Source organism: Hemiscyllium ocellatum, chromosome X (genome assembly GCF_020745735.1).
Source record: "Hemiscyllium ocellatum isolate sHemOce1 chromosome X, sHemOce1.pat.X.cur, whole genome shotgun sequence".
Classification (NCBI taxonomy): Eukaryota; Metazoa; Chordata; class Chondrichthyes; order Orectolobiformes; family Hemiscylliidae; genus Hemiscyllium; species Hemiscyllium ocellatum.
In genome coordinates this window covers 4361485-4388846 of record NC_083453.1, presented here as the reverse complement: position 1 = coordinate 4388846, position 27362 = coordinate 4361485, and the positions used below count along the sequence as shown (strand labels likewise).

The window sequence follows — 27362 nt, the reverse complement described above, 5'->3', positions numbered from 1 at the left end:
CCCAAAGCAGGTCTGTGGAGTTAGGCCACAGATCAGCCACAATCTCATTGAATGGCAGAACAGGCTCAAGGGGCTGAATGGCCTACTCCTGTTCCTATGTTCCTCGAAGGAAGGAAATATGTTATCTTCTAGTCTATGTATGACTCTCGACAATAGGACTGTCTGAAGTGGTCAAGCAAGTCACTCAGAACAAGGGGCAACTAAGCAATAAATACTGGCCTTGCCAGCGACTCCCACATCCCTTGAAAGATTAAAGGAGAACAGTTAAGATTTTAAGTGGTGATAGCATTAGCAAAGTGAAGTTGATTTGGAGAACTGAAGGTTTATATCTTGTGAAATGAAAGGCCTCTCACCGTGTCTTGAGCTTCAATCCCTTTGTTGACGATCCCCAGGTCGATGCTCCTCCGTCGCTCATCGACGCTCTTCCTTCGTTCCGCCTTCTTGGGTTTGCTTTCCAGTTTCTTCACCTGCCGGTCGATCTTGCCGCTGCTGAGCTTGCGGACTGGGCTGGTCAGCCATTTCTTTAAGGTGCTCACCGACCGCTTGGAGCTCGGCGAGCTGGGAGCCGAACTGGTGGAGGGCTGTGGCTGGATCGAGGCCACTGAGGTGGAGATGCTGCCATCGCTTCCCGTCACTGAGTACGATTCTGAGAAACAAAATGAGAGCAGAACTTTCAGTGCTTGTGTTGAGCTTATCCTTTGTCTGGGTGGGACACACCCTTTGTCATGCAATCATACCAGAATGGGAGATGTAACTACCTGGAAAGATGGAAGCTGGGAATCATTTCTGTTGAAAAGTGAAGGCTGAGGGAGGGTCCAATACAGATGTTTGACATATTAAACCCTTTCCTAATGTCATGCCCAGGAATGGGACGACCTACCTTTTAAATTACAGACTTTGTTCAACGTGGCCTCTTTGAAATGACCCTTTCCTTCAAAAGGTGGACTATTATGTGACCAAGGTGGCCACCTAAAATAAGCTGACCTGACGCATGGTGAAATTTACACACAGTTAGCCAATCTGACTTGTGTGTGGTGAAAGTTTTTAATCTCTCCACTCTGCAGACACTCTGCCTCTATTTCTGATGAAGGGCTTTTGCCCAAAATGTCGATTTTCCTGCTCCTCGGATGCTGCCTGACCTGCTGTGCTTTTCCAGCACCACTCTAATCTAGACTCTGGTTTCCAGCATCTGCAGCCCTGTTTTACCTAGAAATTTACCCACAGTCAGCTGACCTGACATATGGTGACATTTGCACACGGTCAGCTGAGCTGACTTGTATATGGTGACATATATCCACAGTCAGCTGACCTGGCGTATGGTGGAATTTACCCACGGTCAGCTGACCTGGCGTATGGTGGAATTTACCCACGGTCAGCTGACCTGGCGTGTGGTGGAATTTATCCACGGTCAGCTGACCTGGCGTATGGTGGAATTTACCCACGGTCAGATGACCTGGCGTATGGTGGAATTTACCCACGGTCAGCTGACCTGGCGTGTGGTGGAATTTATCCACGGTCAGCTGACCTGGCGTATGGTGGAATTTACCCACGGTCAGATGACCTGGCGTATGGTGGAATTTACCCACGGTCAGCTGACCTGGCGTGTGGTGGAATTTATCCACGGTCAGCTGACCTGGCATATGGTGGAATTTACCCACGGTCAGCTGACCTGGCGTATGGTGGAATTTACCCACGGTCAGATGACCTGGCGTGTGGTGGAATTTACCCACAGTCAGATGACCTGATATCTGGTGAAATTTATACATGGTCAGCTGACCTGACAGATGTTAAATGCACCCATGATTAGCTGACTTGACTTGTGTATCATGAAATTTACCCATGGTCAGCTGACCTGACATATGGTGAACATTACATACGGTCAGCCGATCAGACTTCTTTATGGTGAAACTTACACATGGTCAGCTGACTTGACTTATGTATCATGAAATTAACCCATGGTCAGCTGACCTGGCATAATCAGACTTCTTTATGGTCAGCTGGCCTGATTTGTCTATGGTGACATTTACATATGGTCAGCTGATCTCAGAGTCATAGAGATGTACAGCATGGAAACAGACCCTTCGGTCCAACCCATCCATGCTGACCAGATATTCCAACCCAATCTAGTCTCACCTGCCAGCACCTGGCCAATATCCCTCTAAACCCTTCCTATTTAGATACCCATCCAAATGCCTCTTAAATGTTGCAATTTTACCAGCCTCCACCACTTCCTCTGGCAGTTCATTCCATTCACGCACCACCCTCTGTGTAAAATGTTGCCCTGTGGATCTCTTTTATATCTTTCCCCTCTCACCCTAAACCTATGCCCTCTAGTTCTGGACTCTCCAACTCCAGGGAAAAGATTTTGCCTATTTACCCTGTCCATGTCCCTCATAATTTTGTAAACCTCTATAAGGTCACCCCTCAGCCTCCGACGCTCCAGGGAAAACAGCCTCAGCCTGTTCAGCCTCTCCCTGTAGCTCAAATCCTCCAACCCTGGCAATATCCTTATAAATCTTTTCTGAACCCTTTCAGGTTTCACAACATCTTTCCGATAGGAAGGAGACCAGAATTGCACGCAATACTCCAACAGTGGCCTAACCAATGTCCTGTTTGTCTATGGTGACATTTATACATGGTCAGCTGATCTGAGTTGTCGAACTGACTTGTCTAACCAAAGTGGTAAAAACCAGCCAATTGTAAAGGTGCCAGCTACACACAGCCTGAGATCAACACAGGATATTGATAAAATTAATGGATCTTCTTTGAGACAATGAAGGTGATTGTCAGGAGCCTCTCAGACAATAAACCAGGATGTGGCTAATCAATAAGACCATTGGATATTTGGTAAAGGATTGTGCTTGTGAGGCATCACATGGCTGGGCAGCCAGGTTTGTGCCTTTTGTCACTTTGAAAATGCTGACTACAGAAAACAAGAGGCAGCAACAGCAGAAAGGACAGCAATAACTATGCTTTAAGAAAAAAGATCATCACGTCTACAAGCCTGTTCCTTTTCAGATCCACCAATACAATATCATGCCTAGTATAGGCATGGAAATATTGCAATCTTAAAACATTTTTAAATGAGTAAAATAGCTTTTAAGATGATTGGTTGCACCTCGTGATTTATGGCTGTACCTGATCCAGACAGTCCTAAAACTCCAACAAATGCCTCATTAAATGTAGGCAATTACAGCCATTTGTGAAATCCATGAGTCACTCTATTAAGAATAGACTACCAACAGAACAGGACTATCACATATCAGCTGGCTCACTTTTTTTTAACTTCACTCTGGACCATAGATATAGCAAAACATAATGCTTTTCCCAAAAAGCATTCAAAAAGAGTACTTCATAGTGAATATGATATCAGAATATGACAAGTGACAACACGGGGTGTGTGATGGTTTAATGCACCACCTTATTTGGAAAAAAAGACTGGGCTTGTCATAGGTCACACCGGTACAACAGCCATATTTTGTCATTTTAGTTAGGTATTAACAACAGACATTAGTTTGGCCTGTAACATCATGACAGATACCATCAGAAAAAAAAATCATCTGAAAAGCCATTGAAAATGAGAGAAAATTCTTTCTCTAAACTGTTCCAATTTCAGGTTTAGCTGAGAGATCCGACAGCAAGAAGTAAGAATCTTTTAGTTTTACAACACCCACCCCCACACACCATCAAAGGCAAAATTTTTCCAAGAACCAATAGACTTTCTACAAAAACAATACTTGATTACATTTGTCTTCTTTCTTTTCCTTCTTCATCTCTATCTAACCTTTGATGCTGTGATAGTGTTATTGAAACAACATCATTAAAAGTCTGGGCTAAACATGTGAAGCTGTGATCCCAGCTGACAGTAGTGCTGGACTAGTCAGATTCCATAGTGAATCTTGGTTCAATACATCTTTTCCTTTTGTTCAGTTAGTTAACGTGGTAGTTGGTCACTAACGCACATTCACATTGCAGATCTTCTTTAACCACAGAAGTTCATTACTGCAACATAAATTCTGATTTATTTATATTCTTAATATCAGTTATTGTAGGCTTGGGTTCATGGATTTTGGGTTAGTAAGAGACATTGAGCTGTACAGCATGGAAACAGACCCTTCAGTCTAACACGTCCATGTCAACCAGATACCCCAAATTCTATCCAAATAGATATCCTAGTTCCATTTGCCAGCACTTGGCCCATATCCCTCCAAACGCTTCCTATTCAGATGCCCATCCAGATGCCTTTTAAATGTTGTAATTGTACCAGCCTCCACCACTTCCTCTGGCAGCTCATTCCATATACATACCACCCTCTGGGTGAAAAAGCTGCCCTTAGGTCCTTTTTAAATCTTTCCCCTCTCACTTTAAATCTGTGACCTCTAGTTTTAGACTCCCCCACCCTGGGAAAAAGACCTTGGCTATTCACCCTATCCATGCCCCTCATGATTTTATAAAACTCTATAAGGTCACCCCTCAGCCTCCGATGCTCCAGGGAAAACAGCCCCAGCCTGTTCAGCCTCTCCCTACAGCTCAAACCCTCCAACCCTGGCAACATCCTTGTCGATCTTTTCTGAACCTTTTCAAGTTTCACAACATCCTTCATATAGCAGGGAGACCAGAACTGAATGCAGTATTCCAAAAGTGGCTGAACCAATGTCCTGTACAGCCACAATATGATCGCGCAACTCTTATACTCAATGCACTGACCAATAAAGGTAAGATACCAAACGCCTTCTTCAATATCCTGTTTGTCCAAGGTTTTAGATTACCTTAGAGTGAGGAGTTAGTGTTAGTCCCAGATTAGAAGTGTTAGGATAAAGCCCTGAATAGGTTACTTAGAGCTGAGTATGTTTAGGCTCAGGTGTATGGCTCCAGGAAGAAGCTATCTCTGGACTGGAACTACAAGTTAAAGTCACAAGTGATTAAAACCTACCAAGGTGTGAGAGATAGACTTTGGTGTGAGTACTGTATGAGGGATGTTTTTGGATCCTGTATTGAGCAGTGTTTTGGGCATTTTTTTCCTCATCTCTTGGTTTTAAAAAAAAAACCCTTACATTACTGCCATACAGCAATAGTGCTTATTTTGTTTTGGGCATTATATAAAAGCTGTTGATTTTCTTTTCAATTTGTAAAAGAATGTTTTGGGATTAATGCGGCTTTTAGTTTGTATTTAAACATCGTTGAAGTAGTGTTACAAGGAGATAGCTTTGCTTATTTTATCTTTGTTTATTTTGTTCAGAAACATTTTTCATGTTGTAAATTTTTTTTTTTGGTCAAACTATATCTGCAGCATTGCTTGCTTATATTTGAGTGAGAGACCACTTTGTTCAATCCAAACCAAAATCACAGTATGATCTATTGAGCCAGTTTTTAGTCTAGGATCTCACTTATCTAGTAATACCATCAGCTGCGATTATAACAATTATATAAAAGGAAAAATGTAAAAAGAAAACAAGCTATCTAAATGTGTACAACAGCTATAATGGTCTTACAGCACTTGGTAATGTAAGGCTTCAGTCTGTTTTCTGACACTATATGCTACACAGACTCAAGCCCAGAGAGGGAAAAATCCTATCTCAACTCTTTACGGCTCTATTGAACCGACTCCTGACAGTTTCCTTATTGTGGAATGTGAAGACAATTGAATGAGTCCTTTCCAAATTTGCCGAGTTGAACTTCTACAAATCTGAAGGCTTAAACTTTCTCAATTCGTATAACTTGCTAATTGCTAACCATGTGTTCCAATTGTGGAGGTTTCACAAACTAAAGCTTTCTATGAGGTTAATTTGTGACTGAACTGCTTCTAGAAGTGAAGTTAAACTTGCTTCTAAATTTAAAAATGGTGTCTTCTGAACTAATTTTTTTAAAAAATGCTGATACTATATTCTTCTGAACTGAAAACAAAGCTAATTGCCTTACGTGTTTCCTCTGCCTGTAATAAATCCAACAGCACAAACCTCCTTCCATTAACACCACAGGTTTGCAGACAACTGCTTTCTGACAAAAATGCTAAATTTAGTCACTGTTCCAAAAGAATTGTCTGACCTTTTTTTCTCAAAGAAAACCCTGACATAAGTAACCAACACCCACTTGCCTCTATTTTGAAATCCACATTCCAGAAATGATATGAACATATTTCAATTCTACAACATTTATCACAGTGATAATCAATAATCTTTGTTCATAAATTCCCAAAAAGCTGGCTGCTAGAAGTTAGTTAAATTAGGACAAAATACTCAGGATAAGCAAACACACTGACTTCACAAATGAAATATTTTGCTCACAGACGAGAAAAAACAGAATCTCTGTCCATGACAACTGCAGCATGACACCCTGCTAACAAGACTACTAGTCACTAACTTACTTCAAATCATGAAGTGCATTGCACTGAAAGGATGCTAAAACCACTTTGACAAATTAATTTGGCTGCTGAATTAACCTTAAACTTCTTCATCAGCTTTGCAATGTGTAATGAAGAGATGTCACCCAAAATATTAATTTCTGGGCATACATATATCATTAATGTTTTTGGAAAGAACACTAGAAAAGTAAAGGATGCTGGCGATGGCAGCAACAGTGTTCCATTTTGCATCTCACGAGCGACTTGACTGCAGACATTAAGTCTGCAACACTTTCAGAGAGAAGCAAAAATATATTGAATTTGAACCTAGAGAGACTGAGATGACTTTGCTCTGGAGCAATAGCCATTGTCCTCTTTCTCTCTTTCACTGAAGCCCCTCTCATTATTTATTTTGGAGTTTAAAAACCCACAGGAAGACCTCATGACTGCAAGTGAGAAGTTGTTCATAGGGAGATTAGGAAGTTACCGCCACTGACTCCAGAAAAAGTCATTTTGCCAGCCATAACTCAGTCAGGAACCAATCCTAGTGGCAACAGAATGGCTGGGATATTTTCAAGAAGGATAGTTGTATATATTTCCACAATTTAAACTGTTTGTTAAAAATCTAAGTTTTGTTCACAATAAACTTTTTTTTATGTGTTCCTTCAGACCCCGACTATTCTGGTGCTAAATAATACATGGGCTGATATATCTACATCAATATAATTGCCAATACTATCTGTCTTTTTAATTTCAAACATTGCCGAGAGAGACAAAAAGAAGATACTGGTTCATTCCTCCTAACTGGATCATAACTTTTTTTTTCTAGAACAAGACAATTACACAGATTATCAAATACTCTTTTTGCTTATAATCCATAAAAGTACACTATTCTCCTCAAAACTTTTAACTTATCTGTGCATGTGACTGTATGAATGAGCACCACAGCATTAGATTTCATATTGCGCATACAGTTAACAATCATCTTTCCCATGAAAATCTTGCTGATTTTTCAAATTGTCCACACGCTCGGATGTTAAAGGACACACACAATCACACTCACACTCTCTCTCAAAAGCTTACTGATTGTGAGCAGAGAATGGGGATGTCCTAACAATAAGCTTTGACAGAGAGATGTTTCACTCATAGGGAAGACCAGAACTAAGGGACCATAAACATAAGGTAATCACTGATAAATCAAACAGGAAATTCGGCAGAAATATCTTTATTCAGAGTGGTGACAGTGTGGAGTGTTCACCCGCAAGAATTTGTGGAGATAAATAGCACAGAAGCATTTACGAAGAAGCCAAGTAAACACATTAAAAGTGGCGGCATTGGCAAGGTGGGCCAAAGGGCCTGTTTTCATGATGTGACGACATGAGGGAGAAAGGATTTAGGTTATGATGTTTGGGTGAGATGAGATGGGATGGAAGAAAGCTCTTGCAGAGCATAAACAATGTCATGAATTTGTTGGTCTGAATGGCCTGTTTCTGCACTGTCAGAAGGTTTATTAAAGACTATTTCAAATAAATAAGAGCAAGAAATTATCGTTCAGCGACTGCTCTGTCATTGAGTGCAATCATGGCTGATTCTTAGCCTCAATGACCCTATCTTGATCACTCCCTTGATTCCCTTAGGAACGGCTAATCTGTCTATTTCAGGTTTCATTAAATTGCTTACAGTTGTTGAGTTCAATGGCAAACTGAAAAAAAAGAAGCTTGGAACAATATTCATGAGCCGAGGATCGTCAGTTATTTAATCCAGATTCAGGCCTCAGTTTATCAGAGATCTTGAGAATTCGGATATCAACCATTCCAACTGTAGCCAAATCCCCAAACTTAATCCCAAAATAGTTTTCATCTCTCAGAGAAACGTGGAATGTTAAATAAAGTAGAAGAGCAAAACCAGTCACACTGACTGTTAAGCAACCACACAGAGTAAGTTTAGGACTGATTGGAGGAAGAATTTCACTCAAAAATGCAAATGGAATAATGGAAAGGAAGGGGAAACTCTGGCATCCTTGATGAAGCTACTGGATGCCACCACAGAGAGGGATGGGAGCTTTAGTGCTTTTCCAGATGGGTCAATTCAGATGGGCCAAATAGCCTTTGTTAACAACTACCTTGTGGCTTCTTGACTGGAAGCAATTAATAATTTTGTAGCATATATCTCAGCATTTGCATCACTCGTTTCAATTAATGTATTAAGTGCGACCACTGCTGAAGACATTATTTATCCATGACAAAACGACTATATCAGTTACGATGGATACATTTTGAAGAATGAAGTAAGTATGCTTTAAGGTGCAAATGGTTGGTGAATTTTTTGTGGTGTATACTGTCAATGGAATTGGGCACCCTGTTACTAAGTTGTGTATTACCTCCAGTCTCTAGTTCAGATTATCGCCAGAGTGGGGAGAGATCGGATTGTGGTGCCATGGGTCAGGTCTCTACTATCATCTGATAAGGTCTACTAGGGTTGCCTGTGACTACATGGAGCTAGGGAACAGTGATAGTTATACATCAGCTAAAAGATAACTGGGTGAGAACAAGGTGTGAATTTATATACATAATACATATATTTTTTTTAGATTACATACAGCGTGGAAACAGGCCCTTCGGCCCAACAAGTCCACACCGACCCGCCGAAGCGAAACCCACCCATACCCCTACATATATACCCCTTACCTAACACTACAGGCAATTTAGCATGGCCAATTCACCTGACCCGCACATCTTTGGACTGTGGGAGGAAACCAGAGCACCCGGAGGAAACCCACGCAGACACGGGGAGAACGTGCAAACTCCACACAGTCAGTTGCCTGAGGTGGGAATTGAACCCAGGTCCCTGGCGCTGTGAGGCAGCAGTGCTAACCACTGTGCCACCGTGCTGCCCAACCACTGTGCCACCTTGCTGCCCTGTATATGTATAATTTTTAATATATATATATATATATATATATATTTTAATGTCTATGGAGATCAAGTGAGCAATGTGTCAGAGTTTGGTGATGTGTGAATTGGAATAAAACTCTGACAAGAAAAGTACGTGCCTCAACCATTTTCAGTCAATCTTCAATTTCTGGCATCTATCATCCAGGATGCTACATGGAAGTTGCAGCCTGTCTGCTGACGATAGCTGTCACTCATATGCTGCTAACTAATGTTAACCAGACTTGCATATTCAAAGCAGCTTTCATGGCTTCAGAATGTGCCCAAGTGCTTTCCAGCCACCAAAGTATTTTTGAAGAGTACTCACTTGCAATGGAAGAGATATTTGTGCACAGCATCATTCCACAAGCAGCACCATGATAATAATCAGAGAAAGTGATTTTTTTCAGGGCTGCTGGCTACGAGATTGATATTAACCAGGACTCTGCAAGAACTCCCTCTGCCCTTCATCAGGAAGTCTGCACTGACAACCTCCAGGCTCCGAGACGAGGGTGCAGCTTTTGAGTACGAGGCCAGAGTTATCGAGCATTTGAGCTGCCTCTAGCTTTCCGCACGCCTATCCTACTCCACACAATCTGTGACAGCCAGGTTTCAATGATAATTGTTCACTTGCTTTGTAGTCCTTCATAACCATTTTTATTTCACCTAATCATTGACAGAATCGCAAGTTTTACAAATGCCAAAGTCTTCATTTTAAAGTATACACAAATTTGAATTTGAAGTATACAACTATTAGAATTTGACGTATATCACAACTTGAACTTGACGCCAATTTGAATTTGAAGTTTACAACAAAAGGTGGAATTGATATGGTGTCTCTAAAGGAGAAAGACATCCTGGGATGCTTCAAAGAGGTATGAGGGGAAATGGTGGCTGAACCATATCAGAGATATGAGAGGAGGGTTTTGGGGAGGGCCTGTCAGGGATTCAGGAGCAAATGCAGAACAGTGAGAACAGGGTGATGTGTGAGTGGGACACAATCTGAAGGTGGGGATAAAACACTGGCTCTGCACAGACTGTTGGGACATCTTGTTTCTGAGCATGTGTTATGATTTTGGAGTTCGTACAAAGTGATGACCATTATCCAACCACAGTGCCTCCTCATCTTTTGGTTGTCTTTGCCTGTGCAGAAGTCGAACTGCACTCAGGATGTGATTGAATTTCAAGACCTCAGTATTCGAGGGCACAACTATAAGGTTGAAGAGGCCTCTCAATAGTGCCTTTGCTGATGAACACTCAGTGATAATCAGCATCAAAGTAGTTTACAATGATTGAAGACCCATGCTTACATCATTGCTGGGTGCTCTTTTTAGGGGAAGGCATATTTTGCAGGATAGAAACCACAAAGTCACCAAGACTAAATGGTCAGGTTTGATGAGCAGCACACAAGAATATTCCATCACACTTCCACTGCACTCCCACACCATACTGCCATGGCTCTTGTGCCTGGTAACTATAGTAATCTGATATCCTTCCAACATTGACAAAAAACCTTGGATTCACCTCTGTTCAAAAAGGAAGGCCTTGTATTTGACTTTCTATAACTGTTTGCCTTGTCTGCTCATTTATTTGCTTCCCCAACCTGACAGGCAAAGAGTGATTGCCAAGCCTCGGTTGTCCTACTTCCTCTCTGAAAGGGACTCGCCCATGTGGCAGGGGTATCGCCATGCTGGCTGGACCTCTCATTAACACTGGAGCATGGATTCTCGAGAATCCGAATTTGCACAAGATTCCAATAGGAATCTGCAGATTGCCATGATAGGGAGCACAGAGCAGTTTTGGAGGGAATATATGCCAAGTCAAATTGAAAATGAGACTTCGTGAGGGGCCAGTTTTGGCCCAACACAGTTGATGCTCCCCAGTATTAGACTCCTCTGCCACAGTTGACAGAGGATGAAGAAGAGAGAAAGGAGTGAAAAACTGTGGTCCTCCTACTGGTTGCTGGAACAACCCAATGTCTAGCTACAGGGGAGATGGTGCTACATGAAGGCATTGTGAGAGCAAGGACCCTTTATTGTGGTTCTGTTCACCGAGCTGGGAATTTGTATTGCCGACGTTTCGCCCCCTGTCTAGGTGACATCCTCAGTGCTTGGGAACCTACTGTGAAGCGCTTCTGTGATGTTTCCTCCAGCATTTGTAGTGGTTTGAATCTGCCGCTTCCGGTTGTCAGTTCCAGCTGTCCGCTGCAGTGGCCGGTATATTGGGTCCAGGTCGATGTGCTTATTGATTGAATCTGTGGATGAGTGCCATGCCTCTAGGAATTCCCTGGTTATTCTCTGTTTGGCTTGTCCTATAATAGTAGTGTTGTCCCAGTCGAATTCATGTTGCTTGTCATCTGCGTGTGTGGCTACTAAGGATAGCTGGTCGTGTTGTTTCGTGGCTAGTTGGAGTCGAAGGTTTTGAAGACCATTAATGTCAAGAAATGGATAACAAGCAGCCAAAACTTGAGATCATTGACATTCAAAAGAAACTCATATGGTGTAGCCTTTAGAAGTCAAAAAATAAAGTGTGCCCAAAACTTCATCACTCATCCACACACACAGGAAGCACTGATGTGAACATGCCTTCAAGTCCTTGTCCAAATATCAGGAGGAAAGGCTGACAGTAAGTGATGAGGCCACAGTGTTAAATAGGAACTGAATGAAGTGCTTTTTAAGTGGAACAGAATGGTGACCTACTTCAGGTTGCTCATCAAAACAATGTCTTTGTGCCAAAATTCTTCAAGCTCAAACAGGATAGGACAGGACAGGACTGAAGACAAAGGGAAAGCCCAGAGCAGAGAGAGGGAAAGCTGCAAATTTGCCAGAGTGAAAACAAATCTTGCGGCAATTTCTCTTGCAGGATTGGACTTGCTTTCTACACAACAGTGTCACCCTGTCCTGCTGTGAGGCGCTCCTCAAAATGTCTTATTTGACCAGTCGCTCAGTTATCCACACTAATATCTCTGGAAGTGGCTCAATGTCAATTTTTGTCTGACATTCGCTGCTAGAACATAGAACATAGAAAAATACAGCGCAGTACAGGCCCTTCAGCCCTTGATGCTGTGCCGACCGAAGCCTACCTAACCTACACTAGCCCAATAACCTCCATATGCCTATCCAATGCCCGCTTAAATGACCATAAAGAGGGAGAGTCCACCACTGCTACTGGCAGGGCATTCCATGAACTCACAACCCGCTGAGTAAAGAATCTACCCCTAACATCTGTCCTATACCAACCCCCCCTTAATTTAAAGCTGTGTCCCCTAGTAACAGCTGACTCCATTAGCGGAAAAAGATTCTCATGGTCAACCCTATCTAAACCCCTAATCATCTTGTACACCTCTATCAAATCTCCCCTAAACCTTCTTTTCTCCAATGAGAACAGCCCCAAGTGCCTCAGCCTTTCCTCATACGATCTTCCTACCATGCCAGGCAACATCCTGGTAAACCTCCTCTGCACCCGTTCCAATGCCTCCACATCCTTCCTATAGTATGGCGACCAAAACTGCACACAATACTCCAGATGAGGCCGCACCAGAGTCTTATACAACTGCAACATGACCTCAGGACTCCGGAACTCAATTCCTCTACCAATAAAGCCCAGTACACCATATGCCTTCTTCACAGCACTATTTATCTGGGTGGCAACTTTCAGAGATCTATGTACATGGACACCAAGATCCCTCTGCTCATCCACACTACCAAGTAGCCTACCATTAGCCCAGTAATCCATCTTCTTGTTACTCCTACCAAAGTGAATGACTTCACACTTAGCTACATTGAACTCCATTTGCCACCTTTCTGCCCAGCTCTGCAACTTATCTATATCCCGCTGTAACCTGCCACATCCTTCTTCGCTGTCCACAACTCCACCGACTTTCGTGTCATCCGCAAACTTGCTCACCCAGCTTTCAAGCCCCTCCTCTAGGTCATTTATAAAAATGACAAACAGCAATGGTCCCAAAACAGATCCTTGTGGAACACCGCTAGTAACTGCACTCCAAGATGAACCTATACCATCAACTACTACCCTCTGTCTCCTTCCAGCCAGCCAATCCTAATCCAAACCTCTAATGCACCCTCAATGCCATACCTCCGTAGTTTTTGCATTAGCCTACCATGGGGTACCTTATCGAATGCCTTGCTAAAATCCATATACACCACATCTACTGCTTTACCCTCATCCACTTCCTTGGTCACCTTCTCAAAGAACTCAATAAGGTTTGTGAGGCATGACCTGGCCCTTCACAAAACCATGCTGACTATCCTTGATCACATTATTCCTATCCAGATGTTCATAAATCCTATCCCTTACAGTTCTCTCTAAAACTTTACCCACAACAGAAGTGAGACTTACTGGTCTATAGTTTCTAGGGCTATCCCTACTCCCCCTCTTGAACAAGGGGACTACATTCGCTAACCTCCAGTCTTCTGGCACTATTCCCGTAGACAATGACGACATAAAAATCAAGGCCAATGGCTCCGCTATCTCCTCCCTAGCTTCCCAGAGGATCCTAGGATAAATGCCATCAGGCCCAGGGAACTTATCTATTTTCATCCTTTCCAGTATTCTCCAGACCTCTTCCCTACATACCTCAAAGCCATCCATTCTAATTAATTGTGACTCAATATTCACATCAGCAACAATGTCCTGTTCCTGAGTGAATACTGACGAAAAGTATTGATTTAGTGTCTCTCCAATCTCCTCCGCCTCCACGCACAACTTCCCACTACTATCCTTGACTGGACCGATACCTACCCTAGTCATCCTTTTATTCCTGACATACCTATAGAAAGCCTTTGGGTTTTCCCTAATCCTACCAACTAAGGACTTTTCATGTCCCTTCTCGCTGCTCTTAGCTCTCTCTTTAGATCCTTCCTGGCTACCTTATAACTCTCAATCGCCCCAACTGAACCTTCACGCCTCATCTTTACATAGGCCGCCCTCTTCCCTTTCACAAGGGATTCCAATTCCTTATTAAACCAGGGCTCCCTCACAAGACCCTTTACTCCCTGCCCGACTGGTACATACTTATCAAGGACACCCAATAGCTGTTCCTTGAACAATCTCCACATATCATTTGTGTTCTTCCCTTGAAGCCTATTTTTCCAATCCACGCATCCTAAGTCATGCCTCACCGCATCATAATTTCCCTGCCCCCAGCTATAGCTCTTGCCCTGCAGTGCACACTTATCCCTCTCCATCACTAGAGTAAAAGTCACCGAGTTGTGGTCACTGTCCCCGAAGTGCTCACCTACCTCCAAGTCTAACACCTGGCCTGGTTCATTACCTAGAACCAAATCCAGTATAGCCTCACCTCTTGTTGGCCTGTCTACATATTGTGTCAGGAAACCCTCCTGCACACATTGGACAAACACCGACCCATCTAACGAATTCGAGCTATAGCTCTCCCAGTCAATATCTGGGAAGTTAAAGTCCCCCATAACAACCACCCTGCTACTTTCACTCTTCTCCTGAATCATCCTCGCAATACTTTCCTCTACTTCTCTCGGACTATTAGGAGGCCTGTAGAAAACTCCTAACAGGGTGACCTCACCTTTCCTATTTCTAACCTCAGCCCAAACTACCTCAGATGGCAAGTCTTCCTCCATCGTCCTTTCCACCGCTGTAATCCTATCCTTGACAAGCAATGCCACACCTCCCCCTCTTTTACCCCCATCTCTGACCCTGCTAAAACATTTAAACCCTGGAACCTGCAACAGCCATTCCTGTCCCTGTTCTACCCACGTCTCTGTAATCGCCACAACATCGAAGTCCCAGGTAACAACCCACGCTGCAAGTTCACCTACCTTATTTCTTATACTTCTGGCATTGAAGTATACACACTTCAAGCCACCTTTCTGTTTACAGGCACCCTCCTTCGAAATCGATGCCTTGTTCCTAAGCTCCCTACACTCAAGGTCCTGTACCCTTAAGTTACAGTCCAGGTTCCCATGCCCCTGCAGAGTTAGTTTAAACCCTCCCAAAGAGCACTAGCAAACCTCCCCCCCAAGGATACTGGTGCCCCTCAGGTTCAGGTGTAGACCATCCTGTTTATAGAGGTCCCACCTTCCCCAGAAAGAACACCAGTTGTCCAGAAACCGGAATCCCTCCCTCCTGCACCATCCCTGTAGCCACGCATTTAACTGTTCTCTCTCCCTATTCCTCGACTCTCTATCACATGGCACGGGTAACAAACCAGAGACAACAACTCTGTTCGTTCTAGCTCTGAGCTTCCAACCTAGCTCCCTGAAAGCCTGCCTGACATCCTCACCCCTCTTCCTACCTATGTCGTTGGTGCCAACGTGGACCACGATCTGGGGCTGCTCCCCCTCCCCCTTAAGGACCCGGAAAACACGATCAGAGACATCACGTACCCTTGCACCTGGGAGGCAACATACCAAACGTGAGTCTCTGTCACTCCCGCAAAACCGCCTATCTGTGCCCCTCACTATTGAGTCCCCAATAACTATCGCTCTACCTTTCTCCACCCTTCCCTTCTGAGCAACGGGGACAGGCTCCGTGCCAGAGGCCTGAACCTCATTGCTTACCCCTGGTAAGTCATCCCCCCCACAAGTATCCAAAACGGTATATTTGTTCTTGAGGGGAATGACCGCAGGGGGTCCCTGCACTGGCTGCTTCCTCCCACTCCCCTCACTGTCACCCATCTCTCTATAACTTTTGGAGTAACTACTTCCCTAAAGCTCTGATCTATGACCACCTCTGCCTCCCGAATGATCCGCAGTTCATCCAACTCCAGTTCCCTAACACGGTCTTGGAGGAGCTGGAGATGGGTGCACTTCTTGCAAGTGTAATCAGCAGGGACGCTAATGGCTTCCCTCACCTCATACATGTTGCAAGAGGAACATTGCACTGCCTTCGCTGCCATCCCTCTAAAAGGTAAACTTTAAAAACTAGATCTAAAGAAACAAACAAGCAAAATGCAGCACTTACCTGCTTACCACAACGGGTCTTATTATTAGGTTAGAGGAGGAGGGCGGGTGGGAGGCTCTACCCCTGTAGTGCCTTGGGTTCCTCGCCTGTGCGCTTTTATAAGAAAAAAAACCTTCCCAGGTAACCTAGCTCGACACCAGCTTCCGGGTCCGCTAGGCACTTAAAAAAAACTTTAAATTTTAGCCGTTAAAAAACACTAACTGGACTAAACCGCGACTTAAAAAAAACACCACCAGACAGCTGTTACCTGCTCCGCCGAGAGAGTGAGGCCGAAGGCTTGGAGCTGCGCGCTTGTATAAGAAAAAAAAACCTTACCAGGTAACCTAGCTCCACACCAGCTTCCGGGTCCACTAGGCGCTTTAAAAAAACTTTAAATTTTAGCCGTTAAAAAACACTAACTGGACTATACCCGCGACTTAAAGAAAACACCACCAGACAGCCGTTACCTGCTCCGCCGAGAGAGTGAAATGCCTCAAGATGTTTCACGATTCAAAGGCGCCATACAAATGCGAGTCATTGCTGTTGATTAGATTACTCAGGACGGCACGGTGGCTCAGTGGTTAGCACTGCTGCCTCACAGCGCCAGGGACCCGGGTTCAATTCCCGCCTCAGGCGACTGACTGTGTGGAGTTTGCACATTCTCCCCGTGTCTGTGTGGGTTTCCTCCGGGTGCTCCGGTTTCCTCCCACAGTCCAAAGATGTGCGGGTCAGGTGAATTGCCCATGCTAAATTGCCCATAGTGTTAGATGGATCAGTCAGGGGTAAATATAAGGGGGTGGGTACTCTTTGGAGGGTCGGTGTGGACTCGTTGGGCCGAAGGGCCTGTTTCCACACTGTAGGTGATCTAATCCATGCTGGGAGGGAAGAGTGTTGCACAATGCAAAAGAGAGAGCTTGCTGGGCCAGATAATACGCTGTTGTGCTTTCTCATTTCTTCTTTCAGATTAACTGGTCTGTGATTAAACACTTGCCTCATCTTAAATCTGCAGCGATTCCTGACAGCAATCACTGGTTTACGCCAAGGAGACGATATCAGTGAAGGAAAGATCTGGTCATCGTTATTTTTGAAGTTCAGTCCAATTACTTTTTTTGAATTCAGAGAGGACTTTGTGAAGATGAGACATGGATATGTCGATGCAGCTGATGGTGTTAGAGTCCATTGCTACTTTGAAGGGAGATGGGGCGAACACACAAACAAAAAGAGGCTGCAAATTACAAATGCTGCACAATCACATCCACCATTGACTTAACTGCAAACAGTGATTCAGGACCACGATGACTCACATGGAACTGGTGTTATGCTATTTGACTCATGCTGTTATGTACTTTCCCCTTTGGAAGCCAGGTTCAAATCCAGGGCAAACTAGAAGACCTGGCCAAGAGCTGCATGCCATCCGGATAACCTTTTCATTCAATGCTTGTTTCCAGTATTCTAACTGCAAGAAATGCAAAACTTGTGCCCACACCTCCCCCCTTACTTCCCGCCAAGGCCCCAAGAGATCCTTCCATATCCACCACAAATTCACCTCACCTCCACACGCATCACTTACTGCATTCGCTGCACCTGATGTGGCCTCCTCTACATTGGGGAGACAGGCCGCCTACTTGTGGAACGTTTCAGAGAACACCTCTGGGACATCCGGACCAACCAACCCAACCACCCCGTGGCTCAACACTTCAACTCCCCCTCCCACTCCACCAAGGACATGCAGGTCCTTGGACTCCTCCATCGCCAGACCATAGCAACACGACGGTTGGAGGAAGAGCACCTCATCTTCCGTCTAGGAACCCTCCAACCACAAGGGATAAACTCAGATTTCTCCAGTTTCCTCATTTCCCCTCCCCCCACCTTGTCTCAGTCCCAACCCTCGAACTCAGCACCACCTTCCTAACCTGCAATCTTCTTCCTGACCTCTCCGCCCCCACCCCCACTCCAGCCTATCACCCTCACCTTAACCTCCTTCCACCTATCGCATTTCCAACACCCTTCCCCCAAGTCCCTCCTCCCTATCTTTTATCTTAGCCTGCTTGGTACACTCCTCATTCCTGAAGAAGGGCTCATGCCCGAAACGTCGATTCTCCTGCTCCTTGGATGCTGCCTGACCTGCTGCGCTTTTCCAGCAACACATTTTTAGCTCCAGTATTCTATCCACTGAGATAAACAAAACTATCATCTGCTTAAAGATGTAGCTGTGGAATAAAGTAACTAAAATCACGTCTAAAACATGATTGCATCACAATGTACTTTCTCCATTTATGCAGCCTCATTTTAATAATTAAGTTCAAAGAATTAAAAGTTAAAAGCATAATCTGTGCTTGAGCCTATGATTATTGTTTTCTGTGTATATACATCCACAATTCAGATATTGGAACACAGACTATTACTTTCAGATTTGCTGATGATTCCAAATTTGAAGCAAGGGTAAACAATGAGGATGAAGCAGGGCATTGTTTTCTTATTCATTCACGGGACGCAGCCAAGTCAGTATCTATGGTCTGTCCCTCATTGCTCTTGAGAAGGTAGTGATGAGCTGCCTTCTTGAACCGCTGCAGCTCATTTAGTGTAGGCACACCTACAGTGCCATTAGGAAGAAAATTCTAAAATGCTTACACAGTGACACTGAAGGAACTGCAATATATTTCTAAGTCAGGATGGGGAGTGGCTTGGAGGAAAACTTATACGGAATGGTGTTCCAATGCATCCGCTGCCCTTGTCCTTCTTGATGGAAAAGGTCATGGGTTTGGAAGGTGCTGTCTCAGTATCTTTGGAGCATTTCTGCAGTGCGTGTGAGGACTGGAGTGACTGGGCTTGCATACCATTGAGTTTAGAAGACTGAGAGGGGATCTGATTGAGACATATAAGATTATTAAAGGATTGGACACTCTGGAGGCAGGAAACATGTTTGCGCTGATGGGTGAGTGCCAAACCAGAGGACACAGCTTAAAAATACAGGGTAGACCATTTAGGACAGAGATGAGGAGAAACTTCTTCACCCAGAGAGTGGTGGCTGAGTGGAATGCTCTGCCCCAGAGGGCAGTGGAGGCCCAGTCTCTGGATTCATTTAAGAAAGAGTTGGATAGAGCTCTCAAGGATAGTGGGATCAAGGGTTATGGAGAAAAGGCAGGAACAGGATACTGATTAAGGATGATCAGCCATGATCATATTGAATGGTGGTGCAGGCTCAATAGACAATAGGTGCAGGAATAGGCCATTCTGCCCTTCAATACCCTGGAATGTAGACCATCAGGCCCCGGGGACTTATCAACCTTCAGACGTAACAGTCTCTCCAACACCAAATCCTGGCAAATATAGATTCCCTTAAGTTCAGGTCCTTCAGCCACTGTTACCTCAGGGAGATTGCTTGTGTCTTCCCCAGTGAACACAGATCTGAAGTACCAATTCAATTCTTCTGCCATTTCTTTGTTCCCTGTAATATATTCCCCTGTTTCTGTCTTCAAGGGCCCAATTTTAGTCTTAACCATTTTTTTCCCTTTCACATACCTAAAAAAGCTTTTACTATCCTCCTTTATATTTTTGGCCAGTTTACCTTCATACCTCATTTTTTCTCTGCGTATTTCCTTCTTAGTAATCCTCTGTTGTTCTCTAAAAGCTTCCCAGTCCTCAGTTTTCCCACTTATCTTTGCTACGTTATACTTTTTCTCTTTTGACTTTATATGTTTCTTAACTTCCCTCGTCAGCCACGGCCAACCCTGCCTCCTCATAGGATCTTTCTTCCTTTTTGGAATGAACTGATCCTGCAACTTCAGCATTATACACAGAAATATCTGCCATTGTTCCTCCATGGTCATCTCTGCTAAGGTATTGCACCATTGAACTTTGGCCAGCTCCTCCCTCATAGCTCCATAGTTCCCTTTATTCAACAGAAATATTGTCCCTTCCGATTGTACCCTCTCCCTCTCAAATTGCAGGCTGAAGCTTAATGTATTATGGTCACTACTTCCCAATGGCTCCTTCACTTCGAGGTCCCTGATCAATTCTGGTTCGTTGCACAATACCAGATCCAGAATTGCCTTCTCCCTGGTCGGCTCCAGCACCAGCTGTTCTAAGAATTCATCTCGGAGGCACACCACAAAGTCTCTTTTTTGAGGACCAATACCATCCTGATTCTCCCAGTCTACCTGCATGTTGAAATCCCCCATAACAACTGTAGTAACATCTTTGCAACAGGCCAATTTCAGCTCCTGATTCAACTTACATCCGACATCCAGACTCGTGTTTGGGGGCCTGTAGATAACTCCCAAGAGGGTCTTTTTACTCTTAGAACTTCTCAGCTCTATCCACACTGACACTACATCCCCTGATTCTAGGTCCCCCCCACGCAAGGGACTGAATATCATCCCTTACCAACATGGCCACCCCGCCCCCTCTGCCCGTCAGTCTGTCCTTACGATAGCACGTGTAGCCTTGAATATTCATTTCCCAGGCCCTGTCCACTTGAAGCCACGTCTCAGTTATCCCCACAATATCATATCTGCCAATTTCCAAAAGAGCCTCAAGCTCATCCATCTTATTTCTAAAGCTTCGTGCATTCATATATAGTATTTTTAATTTGTTACTGCCCTCACCCTTCCCATCAGCTCCTATTTCACTCAACCTTACAGCATGATCCCTTTCTGAGTTTTCTGCCTCATTGATACAGTTGTCTTTCTTGTCTTCCCTTGTTCTAACTTTCCCTTCAATTTCCTTCTTAAACATCCAGTTTGTCCCCTCCCCGCTACTTAGTTTAAACGTAGCTGTGTTGCAGTAGCAAACCTGCCTGCCAGAATGCTGGTCCCTCACCTATTAAGGTGCAAACCATCTCTCTTGTATAATTTATGTTTCCCACAAAACATACCCCAGTGATCCAAGAATTTAAATCCTTGCTTCCTGCACCAGTTCCCCAGCCACACGTTCAAGTCCATTATCTCCCTGTTCCTGGCCACACCAACTCGAGGAACTGGAAGCAAACCGGAGATAACCACACTGGACATCCTGCTTTTCAGCCTTCTTCCTAGTTCTCCAAAGTCCCGCTGTAGTATGTTCCTCCTCTTCTTCCCGACATCATTTGTGCCGACATGTACCACCACCTCTGGCTCTTCACCCTCGTCCTTGAGGATTTCCTGCACTCTGTCTGTGATGTCTTTAACCCTGGCACCAGGAAGGCAACACCCCATCCTTAAGTCCCGCCTGCTGCCACAAAAACCCCGGTCAGTTCCCCTCACGATGGAGTCCCCTATTCCCACGGCTCTGTGCGATGTCCCACTCTTCCACTCTGCCTCTGCACCAACTTTTCATGGACAGACCTGGCCGTCTCGCGGACTGGCAGTGTCATCTATCTCTACTGTTTCCAAAAGATTCAACTTGTTCCTGACAGGTACTTCCCCCTCTTGCACCTGTCTCCTCTCTGCCTTCCTCATTGTCTGCTCTCTTCTGGTATGGTCAGTGTAATAACCTCACTGAAGGTCTTGTCCAGAAAGATCTCGTTCTCTCGGATGAGTCTAAGGTCCTCGAGTTCTCTCATCAGCGCTGCAATATGCTCGGTCAGTAGCTGAACGTGCACACACTTTCCACACTTATACGAGCCAGACACACCAGAGTCGTTGACCTCCCACACCAAGCATGTAGTGCACTGAACCAGCTGGGCAGTCATGTCTTCACCCTCTTCAACTGTGGCATAATCACTTCACTCAACCTCCTTGTCAAAAACTCCTGAGCTAAAGCCTCACTCTTCAATCCACAGGAACTTCCTTGGACCTCTTTTTGGGGCAAGTCTGTGGACCTTTAATTTATGTTCGAGGAGGAGGGTGGGAGGAAGGCCCTACTTTGTAGGGCTTGGGTCTAGAACACACCCATCCACTCAAATAACAATCACTTACCTACACGACCGGCTTTGCGCTCCGCCTTCACTTCCGCCCAGCTCCCGCCGCTCTCTGCTGCAAAAAGCTCGAAGGGCAGAATGGCTTACTCCTGCACCTATTGTCTAGTTGATGGTACACACTGTCACTGGGCATCAGTGGATGTTTGTGGATGTGGTGCCAGTCAAGTGGACTACTTTGTCCTGGATGCTGTCAAGCCTCTTGAGTGTTGTTGGAGCTGCACCCATCCAGGCAAGTGGGAGTATTCCATCACACTCCTCACTTGCGCCTTGTAGATAGTGGACAGGCTTTGGGGAGTCAGGTGGTGAGTTACTCACTGCAGGACTCCTAGCCTCTGACCTGCTCTTGTAGCCACTGTATTGATACATATTTGCTGATCAACTGTTCAGAGATCGTATAACACATTTCCGACTTAAACTGAAACCTCCTGGCCCAGAGGTAGGGACACTACCAGTGTGCCACAAAAGCCCTCACAATATTTATATGGCTAGTGCAGTTGAGTTTCTGGTCAATGGTAACACCCAAGGTATTGATAGTGGGGGGATTCAGTGATGCTAACACCACTGAATAGAAGCAGTGGTTAGGTTGTCTTTTGTTGGAGATGGTCATGGTCTGGCATCTGTGTGACCTGAACATTATTTGCCACTTGTCAGCCCAAGCCGGGATATTGTCCAGATCTTGCTGCATTTGAACTGTTTCAGTGTCTGAGGAGTCGCTAACCGTGTTGAGCATTGCACAATCATCGGCGCTGCAAATGTGTTGCTGGTCAAAGCACAGCAGGCCAGGCAGCATCTCAGGAATAGAGAATTCGACGTTTCGAGCATAAGCCCTTCATCAGGAATAAGAGAGAGAGAGCCAAGCAGGCTAAGATAAAAGGTTGGGAGGAGGGACTAGGGGGAGGGGCGATGGAGGTGGGATAGGTGGAAGGAGGTCACGGTGAGGGTGATCGGCCGGAGTGGGGTGGGGGCGGAGAGGTCAGGAAGAGGATTGCAGGTTAGGAGGACGGTGCTGAGTTGAGGGAACCGACTGAGGCAAGGTGGGGGGAGGGGAAATGAGGAAGCTGGAGAAATCTGAATTCATACCTTGTGGTTGGAGGGTTCCCAGGCGGAAGATGAGGCGCTCCTCCTCCAGCCGTCGTGTAGTTGTGTTCTGCCGGTGGAGGAGTCCAAGGACCTGCATGTCCTCGGTGGAGTGGGAGGGGGAGTTAAAGTGTTGAGCCACGGGGTGATTGGGTTGGTTGGTTCGGGCGGCCCAGAGGTGTTCTCTGAAGCGTTCCGCAAGTAAGCGGCCTGTCTCACCAATATAGAGGAGGCCACATCGGGTGCGGTTGGTTCGGGCGGCCCAGAGGTGTTCTCTGAAGCGTTCCGCAAGTAAGCGGCCTGTCTCACCAATATAGAGGAACATCCTCGTTTCTGAGCTTATGATGGAGGGAAGTTCATTGATGAAGCAGCTAAAGATGGTTGGGCCTAGGACACTGAGGAACTCCTGCAAAGATATCCTAGAGCTAAGATGACTGCCCTCCAACAACCACAACCATCTTCCTTTGCTGGCTGGAGTCCTACCTAGTCAAGAGTTTGCCTTCCTGCTTCCCATTTCCTCCAATCTTGCCAGGGCTCCTCACCAAGTTGAATGCTGCCTTGATGTCAAGGGCTGAGACTCTCACCTCACCTCTGGAATTCAGCTCTTTTGTCCGTGTTTGAGCCAAGGCTGTAATTGATAGACTTGCAGAATGGGCAGACAAGTGGTAGATGCAATTTGATACTGAAAAATGTGAGCTGATGTGTTTTGGTAGAAGGAACTGGGGAGGGGTGACATGGATTTAATGACACAGTTCTAAAGAGTGTGCAGCAACAGAGGGACCTTGTGGGAGTATGCACAGAGATCTTCGAAGGTGGCAGGACATGTTGAGAGGGTGGTTAGCAACAGATATGAGATCTTGGTCTTCAGAAAGTACAAAAGCAGGATGTGATGCTGAACCTTTACAAAGCCCTGCTTAGGCCCCAGTGAGAACACTGTGTCCAGTCCTGGTCTTCAGTCTTTCAGAAGGAGGTGGGGGATACTCAAGGCAGGGCAGAAGGGATTTACAGAACGGTTCCAGCAACGTGGAATTTTCGTGACAAGGTTAGAGTGGGAGAAGCAGGGATTGGTTTCCTTGGAGATTGAGAGGATCAAGGTGGACAAGACTATAACAAGTTTACATAAGGTAGACAAAGAGAAACTGCTCCCATTAACTGATGCTGTGAGGGGGAAGGGGACACATCTTTAAGAGCTACATGTGGGGAAGAGCATTTTGCAATGAGCTGGAACGTGTTGCCTATGAAGGGGGTGGAAGCAGAGGTGATGACTGACAACAAAAAGAAACCGGGTGTGCATCTGAGGGAAATAAACACGCTGGGTGACAGGAGGAGAGTGGAGAAGTGGGACCTGACTGGACTTTGCCGATAGAGTCGGTATGGACACTGTGATCTCAGCCAAGAATGGAAAATCCTTTGAGCGTTGCTTGAAAAAGAAAATGAGATGTCTGCCATTCATATCATCCAGCATTTTTCATAAGAACCTCAGAAATCGGAGCAGGATAGACCAAACAGCCTTTTGAGCCTCTTCCACCATTTAATATGATTGTGGTTGACCATAGTTCCAATTCCACTTTCCTACCCACTCTCCATATCAGCATTCCTTTTCACCGGCTGCATGAGCTTCCAAGGCCTGGGTGTGGCAGTGACTTGCAGAATCGGAAGTTGGTTGTCAGAACTTGGAGTCCACAGCCGTTTAGAGGGAATGTTCCTTTATATCCCATGATTACCTCTGAGACAAAACTTTGTCTATCTCAGTCTAAAATGTATTCAAAGAGGGAGCAATCTCCTCTGGAACAGAGAATTCCAAATATTCACTACTCTTTCCTGATGTCAGGCCTAAATGATCACCCCTTTATCCTGAGGCTGTGACCCATCTCCATTTTCGAGATTCCCCAGTCAGGGGGAAACAACCTCTCAGTATTGACCCCATCAAATCCCTTCAGAATCAAGCCTGTCTCAATGACAGCCTTGCTTTTTCTGTTAAACTCCAGAAAACATCAACCCAATTTACTCAGTCACAGGTAAGTCTCTCATCCCAAGGAGCAATTTTGTGGCTCCAATGCAAGTAGATCCTTCCTTTGATCTAGAGATCAGAACCATGCCCACAGTCATCACAGAAAAGAGCTGTGGTCTCATCAAAGCCCAATATAACTGTATTAAGATTTCCATATTCCTGCACTCCAATCCCCTCGTCATTTGCCTTCCTAATTGCTTGCTGCATCTGCACAAGAATTTCCTGTGTTCCTTGTGTGAGAACATTCATTGTTGACATTTACAAGTTTTACATTGTTGAAAATATATTCTACTTTCCTACTTATACGACCAATAATCTCACATTACTCCACAAGTTTTGCTACCTGCTATTTAGTTACCTGGTCTACATCTCTTTGCTGCTTTTTTGACCCTTTCGCCCATTTGACACTCAATGGCATTACTATCACTGAATTCTCCCACTATCAACATCTAAGGGGTTACCATTGACCAGAAACTCAACTGAACGAGGCATATAAACACAGTGGCTACAAGAACTGGTCAGAGGCTGAGAATTCTGCGGTGTGTAGCTCACCTCCTGACTCCCAAAGCCTGTCCACCAAGGTACAAATCAGGAGTATGATAGAATATTCCCCACTTGCCTGGATGGGTATAGCCCCAACAACACTCAAGAAGCTTGACACCATCCAGGACCACTTCCATCTAGAAGGAAAAGAGCAGCAGATACACGGGAACACCACCTTCTGCAAGTTCCCCTCCAAGTCACTTACCATACTGACTTGGAAATATATCGACGTTCCTTCAGTATCACTGTGTCAAAATCCCGGAACTCCCTCCCTTAGGGCATTGTGGGTCTACCTACACAAGATGGACTGCAGTGATTCAGTCAAGGGGCAATTAGGGATGAGCAATAAATGCTGGCCCAGCCAGTGGTGCCCGCATTTCAAAGAATAAAAAGAAAACTTTTACCAAATTCTAATCCAGACCATTCTGAAAATAGTGAATTTTGGAAATCCACTATCTGTACAACCACCTCCTTCAGACCTGGACTTCAGGGGTTAAATTATGAGTAGATATCATGCAAATTAGACCTGTTTTCTCTAGAAATTTGAAGGTTAAAGGGCAATCTGATCAAAGTCTTCAAGATATTAACTAGAAATAACAGGGTGGATAAAGATAAACGATTACCGCTGGTTGGAGATTTTAGAATCGGGGGCATAGTCTGAGAATTAGGGTCAGGCTGTTCAGGAGAGGTGTTAGGAAGCACTTCGACATACACAGGGTGGGAGAGGTTTGGAACTTGCTTCCACAAATGGCAGTGATATGGATCAGTTGTTAATTTTAAATCTGAGATAAGTAAATTTGTGAAGCAAAGGTATTAAGGGATTATGGACCAAAGGCAGGTCTATGCAGTTAGGCCACAGATCAGCTATGATCTCACTGAATGGCAGAACAGGTTCAAGGGGCTGAATGGCCTACTCCATTTCCTAAGTTCCTATGTAGAACTCTCAATTGTGGGCCATCTGCTCCTGGGAATTTGCAAGTCTTTTGACTCTTCAGATTCTGTAAGTTTTTTGTTTATATTAATGCCCCTAAACTCCTCATTCCTGTAAACCCCTTTTGGACATTTAAGTTGGGCTATGAAGTAAGACATAATATTTGTTCATATATTTCTTCATAGCCCATAATAATTTCTCGTGTCTTTGTGCTTATATCGGCCAATATTACTCCAGCTACTGCCCTCCTTTTTATAGGCTTTATAAAGGGACTTACAATCGGTTTTTTGATTTGTGCTTTATTTGCTCTCACTTTCTAGTTCATTTCTCCCTTTTGATCAAAATTTTAATCACCCTTTACAAGTTTCTGACATTCTATGATTCTTCATTCTTCAGGTTTTCTGTTGTTCTTCAAAACATTGTAAGTCTCTTCTTTTAATCTACTGTTCAAGAAAAGTGTGTAAGGATGAAGCAAGCAATTACAGGTCAGTCAGAGTAGCCTTCATGGTCACTAATCCAGGGGATTAACAGTCACTTTACAAGCTGTGGATTTATTAAAGAAAGCCAGCTCAGATTTGTTCAAACTTAACTAACTGGATTTGACGTTTTGATGAGGTACAAAGAAAGGTGATGAGGGTAATGTAGTGTACGTGGAAATGTAAAATGACCTTGTTCAAGTGCCACATAGACCGAGT

General features: G+C 44.7%; 1 protein-coding gene across 2 annotated transcripts in view; it reads right to left on the bottom strand.

Moving 5' to 3' along the window:
- The window catches only part of LOC132805792 (rho guanine nucleotide exchange factor 25-like), a 384213-nt gene that overhangs the window by 132490 nt on the left and 224361 nt on the right, over positions 1-27362 (bottom strand). For both annotated transcript variants that reach the window (XM_060821055.1, XM_060821056.1), the window contains one exon: positions 354-646. In XM_060821055.1, the coding sequence (XP_060677038.1) occupies positions 354-646 (293 nt within the window). The remainder of the gene's footprint in view (positions 1-353; positions 647-27362) is intronic.